Here is a 7,465-nt window from a genome sequence, read left to right as displayed (position 1 = left end):
AAGGAAAACATGGCATCAGGATTGGAGGAAGACTCATTAACAACCTGTGATATGCAGATGATACAACCTTGCTTGCTGAAAGTGAAGAGGACTTAAAAACATGTACTGATGAAGATCAAAGAGCACAGCAACCATCAGTATGGATTACATCTCAATTTAAAGAAAACAAAAATCCTCACTACTGGACCAATAAACAACATTCGTATAAACGGAGAAAAGATTGCAGTTGTCAAGGACTTCATTCTTCTTGGATCATCTATCAATACTCACGGAAGTAGCAGTGAAGAAATCAAACGACATATTGCATTAGGCAAATCTGCTGCAAAAGACTTTTTTAAAGTGTTGAAGAGCAAAGATGTCAGCTTGAGGACTAAGGTACATCTGGCCCAAGCCATAGTATTTTCCAAAACCTCATATGCATGCAAAAACTGGACAGTGAATAAGGAAGACCGTAGAAGAATTGATGCTTTTGAGTTTTGGTGTTGGAGGAGAATATTGCAAGTGCCATGGGCTGTCAAAAGAACAAATAGATCCATTTTGGAAGAAGTGCAGGCAGAGTGCTCCTTGGAGGCCAAGATGGCCAAACTTCGTCTCTCATACTTTGGACATATTGTCAGAAGGGACCAGTCGCTGAAGAAGGATATCATGTTTGGTAAGGTGGAGGGTCAGAGGAAAAGAGGAAGACCCCCAACGTGATGGATTGGCCAAATGGAAACATCGATGGACTCAAGCGTTGCAACAGTAGTGAGGTTGGCCCAGGATTGGGCAGTGTTTCGTTCTGCTGTGCATAAGGTTGCTATGCATCGGTTCTGACTCGATGTTACCTAACAACAGCAATGTTTACCATGGAGTCCTCTTGTGGTAGTGTGATTTAAAATATCCTCTGTCAAACCCTTATATATTTGTCAAACCCTGTGTATCTATCCATATATATCTACCTGTTGAACATTTTTTTCTAGGGTTGTATATATAGCATTATTTACCTCTATGCCCTTTCGTCCTTGCATACCTTCCTGTGTTTTCAATTGTCTTCATCATTCTTCTGCTAGCCTCCCTCTTCTTGTATGTTGCCCTCCTCAGCCAAGCTAACAGGTATCTACACTCTAACCAGTGAATTACTCTCCCTTTCCTTCAGCCTTTCAAAGAATATTTATTTTAGAATGAAAACCGTTTTCTTTAGTTTTTACAATAGTGGTCTCGTATAATATTTGTAGTTTTGTGATTGACTAATTTCATTCAGCAGAACATCCTCCAGGTTCATCAATATTATAAGGTTTTTCACAGATTCATTGTTATTTTTCAACATTGCGTTGTATTACATTGTGTGTATGTGCCAAATATTGTTTAGCTATCCTTCCATTAATGGGCATTTAGGCTGTCTCCATGTTTTCGCTATTATAACTAGTGCTGTGATTAACATGAGTGTGCATATATCTAGTGCCGTGGCTCTTAATTTTTTGGATATATACAAGTAGTGGTATTGCTGGGTCATATGGCATTCTATTTCCACGTTTCTGAGGAAGTACCTTAGAGCTTTGCACAGTGGCTGCACCATTTTACAGTCCCATCAGCAATGTTGGAGGGTCCAAGTGTCCCACATCTTCACCAGCATTTGTTTTCAGTTGTTTGGTTTTTAACTTTGATATTAATACTGGTGTGAAATGATATCTCGTTGTTTTGATTTGTATCTTTCTAACGGCTAATGGTTGCGAACATTTCTTCATATTATTTGTTGTCCTCTTGAATGTCCATATGCCCATTTTTAAATTGGGTTATTTGTCTTTTTTGTAGAGGTGTTTCAGATTTCTATAAATTTTAGAGATTAGTCCCTTGTCTGAAATGTCACAGAAACTTTTTTTCCCAGTATGTGGGCTCTCTTTTTACTATTTTGGCAAGATCTTTACACAAGTGTCTAATTTTTAGGAGGTCCTAGTCATCTATTTTGTCCTCTACTGTTTGTGTGTTTCTTGTTATATTTGACTGTATTTATTCCCCTAAGTTTGTCCCTATTTTTTTTTATTGATGATCTTTATAGTTCTAGGTTTACTTTAGGTCTTTAATCCACATTGGGTTTGTTTATGTATATGGTGTGAGATAAGGGTTTGTTTCATTTTTCTCAAATGGATTTCCAGTTTTGCCAGAACCATTTGTAGAAGAAGCAATCTTTTTGCAATTGAATATGTTTTGGCCCTTTTTCAAAGATCAACTAGCTATACATGTATAGATTTACTTCTATGTTCTCAATTCTGTTTCATTGATCTATGTGCCTTTTGTTGTACCAGTATGAGACTGTTTTAGCTACTGTGACTATATAGTGGATTTTAAGATCAGGGCGTGAGAAGTCTCCAACTTTGTTATTTTTTCTTAAGTAATGCTTGGCTTATCCAATGTCTCTTCCCTTTCCATATAAAGTTAGTGATCAGGTTTTCCATCTTTTTATAAGAATGGCATTGAAATCTTAATTGGGATTGCATAATATTCATAGATTGCTTTGGGTAGTGTTGACGTTTTCATAATTTTAAGTCTTCCTGTCCATGTGCATGGTATATTCTTCCGCTTTTGTAAATCTCTTGTTTTCTTGTAGTAGTATTTTGTAGTTTTCCTTGCGTAGATCTTTTGTTTCTCTGGTTAAATTTACTCCAAAGTATTTCATTTTTTGGGTGCCTATTGTAAATAAAATTTTTCCTGATAATATTTTTCAGAGCTGTCTTTATTAATATAGAGGAATCCAGCTTTGTATACTGATCTTTTATCCTGTCACTTTGCTGTATAGAATGTCATAATCATCTACAAAGAAAGTTTTACTTCTTCTTTGCCAATTTGGGTGCCTTTAATTTCCTTGCCTTGCCTTATAGTTAAGACACAATATTGAATAGAAGTGGTCCCTGTTCACAAAGGGAATGCTTTCAGTTTCTTTCCATTGAGACTAATATCGACTGTTGGATTTGTATAAATGTTCTTAATTATGTTGAGGAATTTCCCTTCTATTCCTGTTTTGTTGAGAGTTTTTATTAGGAATAGATGTTGAATTTTGTCGAATGCCTTTCTGCATCAGTTGATATGAGCATGTAGTTCTTTTCCTTTGTTTTATTTTTGTGTGGATTATAGTGATTTCCCCCCTCCTAATATTTAACCATCCTTGCATCCCTGCTCTGAATCCTACTTGCTAATGATGGGTTTTGTTTTTTTGATATGTTGCTGAATTTTATTGGGAAGGATTTTTCTGAGAATGCTTGCATCTATGTTCATGAGAATTATTAGTCTATAATTTACATTTTTAGTAATGTCTTTTGTTTTTATCATTTAACAGTATTGTATATGCTTCTATTCCCTCTGGTTTTTTTGTTTTTGTTTTTGTTTTTTTATGTACACAAAAACACTCAGAAATATATAATCATTTAAACAACCAAGGGGCACATTCTGTAAGTCTGTACCCTTGCCGCCAGCACATAGTCTGTGTCTGTCCATGAGTCTGGAGTCCTCAGATGCTCTGTCTCTCCATGCTATCTTCTCTGCCTCTATCTCTGGTGTCGTTGCTTCTCTGGTTGTTGTTGTTGTTGGTGTGCTATGGAGTCAGTTCTGACTCATAGAGAACCTGCATAGAGTTTCCGAGGTTATATATCTTTATAGGAGCAGAAAGCCTTATCTTTCTCCCATGGAACTGCTGGTAGTTTCAAACTGCTGACCTTGAGTATAGCAGCCTAACTCTCAACCACTACCAGAGCTACCAGAGCTCCTTGCTTCTCTGATTAGGGTCCCAGATTATGCTCATGCTCTTCTCCTTTGCTAAGGTCATCTATTCCTGGAATGTAAGATTAATTACTCCCCCCTTTATGGTACAAAACTTCTGCTTCTACAGTTGTGATAATCACAGTTAGTCATAATAACAATTACTTGCTGTTGAATCAAAAGAATCCTATCCCCATCTCCTTTCACCAGACCCGTCTAGACAAGATGAAAACTATTCAGTGGTATTATGCCTTCCTACACACACACTCTGAAACTCAACCTCCTCTTGAAAACTTGTAAGCCAGCCACTTAGTGCCTTTGTAAACCGCACTCCCCTCCCCCCCTTTTAGGTAGCCAGTGTGTGATTTGCCCATGCCTATCAACTCTGTGGTGTTGTCAGTTAATGCAGTAAACTGCAACATTGGTGTGGGCCATTAAGGCTGGCAGTTCTAACTCACCAGCTACTCCTTGGAAACCCTGTACAGGGTCGCTATGAGCCAGATCCCGACTCGATGGTACTTAACAACAAAAACAACATCAACCCTGTCACTCACAAAAGCTTAAGATGGCCAAGTCGTATCCAGTTGCTGACACAGGTTACCAGTCTGTTTCTTTTTGCCACATCTGTTCAGATTCCTAGTAAGCATTCAGTCCACTTCTCTATCACTTCGTCTGAAGCTCAGGACTATCATCTACATCTCTTTTATTTAGTTTTTGGTATCTTTATTGTAGAGGGTCTATATAGTGTTACTCTCTAGTCTGCCATCTTCTCCATTCACATCCTTTGATTTATTAATTGCTTATTCCATGAGTGTTGGTTATGGATTCAAGCAAAATGAAATTGTTGACAACTTCAGTCTTTTCTCTGTTTATCATGATGTTATTTATTGATTCAGTTGTTATATTTTTGTTTTCTTTACATTGAGATGCATTCCATACTAAAAGCTATATTCTTTGATCTTCATCAGTAAGTATTTTAAATACTCCTGGCTTCCAGCAAGCAAGATTATGCCATTTCCATGTTGTTGTTGTTGTTGTTAAGTGCCTTGTTAAGAGTCATTTCCACTTCGTAGTGACCTTGTATATGGTTTCCAAGGAGCAGCTGGTGTGTTTGAACTGCCAATCTTATGGTTCACAATCCAGTGCTAATCCTGTGGTGCCATATCAGCAGATAATTGAGACTTCCTCTAATCCTGATGCCACATTCTTCTTCATAAAATATAGCTTCTTGGACTATTTGTTCAGCATACAGATTAAATAAGTATGGTGAAAGAATAACAACCCTGGCACACACCTTTCCTGATTTTTTAAACCATTTGTTGTTCCCTTGTTCTGTTCAAATGACTGCCTCTTGGTCTGTGTACAGGTTCCTCATGAGCACAATGAAGTGTTCTGGAATACCTGTTCTTCACAGTGTTATCCATAATTTGTCATGATCCATATATAGCTGAAAACCTTCAATAATAGCAAAAGAAACATTTTTCGGTATTCTCTGCTGTTAGCCCAAATCCATTTGATGTTAACAATGGTATTGATAGTTTCATGTCCTCATCCGAATTTGGCTTGAATTTTTGGTGGCTCTCTGTTAATGTACTGTTGCAGCAATTTTTTATTGTCTTCAGCAAAATTTTAATTGCATGTGATATTAATGATATTGTTTGATGATTTCCACATTCCATTGGATCACATTCCTTTTCGTAAATATAAATCTCTGCCAATCAGTTGGTCAGGTAGCTGTCTTCCAAATTTCTTGCTATAGATGAGTGATTGCCTCCTGCACTTCATCAGTATGTTTAAACACTTCAATTTGTATTCTGTCAATTCTTGGAGCCTTGTGTTTCACCAGTGCCTTCAGTTCAGCTTGGAGTTTGTCCTTTAGTGTCATCAATTCTTGATCATAGACTGCTTCTTGAAATTGTTTAGCATTGACAGATTATTTTTGTTACATTGACTCTATATATTCCTTCTATCTTCTTTTGATGTGTTCTGCAAGAGTTAATTGTTATTGTTGTTAAGTTTGCTTTTGAGTTTTTCCAACTCATATCAACCCTGCATATAGTTTCTGAGGAACAGTAGGTGGATTTGAACCACCAACCTTGAGGTTAGCAGTCCAGTGCTTATCCAGCCATCAGAATGCCATAAGAATTAATTAATGATAGAATAAATCAGAAGAAATATTACAATTGGGTTCCTTTTCGCCAAAGACTCCTATAGTTGACATGCCTCTTAAATTACCCTTTTATTTCTGCTATGCTTCATTCTCAGGCATTTATATTTCACATTTCTCATATATTTGAGATTACTCATTACTTAAAGCTATGGTTTGAATAGCTATATATATACATTTTTTTGAGGTTTTCAAGGATTTCATTTTATTTAGACCCACAATAAACACCTTGGAAGCAGTAGTCAGGAAAATAAATGACATATTGCAATGGGCAAGTCCACAACAAAAATTTCTTTAAATTTTTAAGTAGCACTTTGAAAACTAATGATTGCCTGATCTAAATCATAGTATTTTCAGTTGACTTATATGAATGCAAGAATGATGGACAGTGAATAAGGCAGAGTGAAGAAGAATGATACACATGTATTACATTGTTAGACAAGAATAATGTATGTACCATGGACTGACAACATAAGGAATAAATCTACAACACAAAGTTGTTATGTTGTTGATAGGAGCTATATATATTTTTTGAAGTTGATGTGAATAACACTGTTTTTATTCACAAGGATTTTTTTCCCCCCAAACTAAAAGAATAAAAAAATTAGCTACCATCACATTATACTTTTGCTATATTTTTGTTTTATATACATATCTTTGCTCTTGTTTTGGTAACATTAATGATAAGATTAAATTTATTTTTGGATTGCATGGCATAATGCCTAGCACTCAATAAGCCTTAATGAATAGATCATCGAAGAAAAATGGAATTAATATAACTTTGAAATCAATATTAATCTACCTAACAATCTTACATATAATATTATATATTTTTAAGTTCTGATTTCTGTTAGATTGCTCAATCAGGTTTTGAGTGTAGGCCCAGAGTGCACCCTGAATGTGACATTCCTGAGTTTTGTAATGGAAGCTCAGCATTCTGTGACCCTGATGTGACTATCCACAATGGACATTTATGCAAGAACAATAAATTGATGTGTTATGATGGAGACTGCCATGATCTTGACGTACGATGTGAGAAATTGTTTGGGAAAGGTAATGTTTTGGGTTGCATCTAAATAATTAATCTTATGTATTTTTTAATTAATATTCATCAAGGTAATGACTCAATTTTGTATAAGTATAAATCTAAATGTTTTGAAGCTATTTCATGGTTTTAAATGAGTTAATGAATGAAAGCACTTAGAACACTGCTTTTAGATGCATTAAGTGCTCAAAACGTATTCTAACCAAGCTTAGTTAATAAAATTTGCTAATTTCTTCTGCATAGATCAATGTTATACTTAGTATATTATATTACAACTGAATGATAATACTAAAATATGGACCGATTTGTTCTACACTGCATCTTCAATTAGTGGTCAGATTGTCCTAAAAACAAAATAAGTGAAAACTAAAAGTTAAAGGGACATAAGGTCCTATTGGAGTAGTGGTGTGGCGCTGTGGACTAATGTGTTAGAATGACAAGTCAGTTTGAACCACAAGGTTGAGGGTTCAAGTTTACCAGCCACTTCTCAGAAATCACTAAGAATCAAACTGACTTGTCGGCAC

At 35.8% G+C, this 7,465-nt stretch overlaps 1 protein-coding gene across 1 annotated transcript in view; it reads left to right on the top strand.

Annotated features, from left to right (window-relative positions):
• The window catches only part of ADAM32 (ADAM metallopeptidase domain 32), a 208,168-nt gene that overhangs the window by 101,447 nt on the left and 99,256 nt on the right, over positions 1–7,465 (top strand). Inside the window, 1 exon segment of the mRNA XM_006878390.1 lies at positions 6,751–6,949. Coding sequence (XP_006878452.1) covers positions 6,751–6,949 — 199 coding nt within the window.

The sequence above is a fragment of the Chrysochloris asiatica genome, unplaced genomic scaffold (assembly GCF_000296735.1).
Source record: "Chrysochloris asiatica unplaced genomic scaffold, ChrAsi1.0 scaffold00035, whole genome shotgun sequence".
Lineage (NCBI taxonomy): Eukaryota > Metazoa > Chordata > Mammalia > Afrosoricida > Chrysochloridae > Chrysochloris > Chrysochloris asiatica.
Note: the sequence above shows the minus strand (reverse complement) of the source record. Positions and strands in the feature narration are given on the sequence as shown.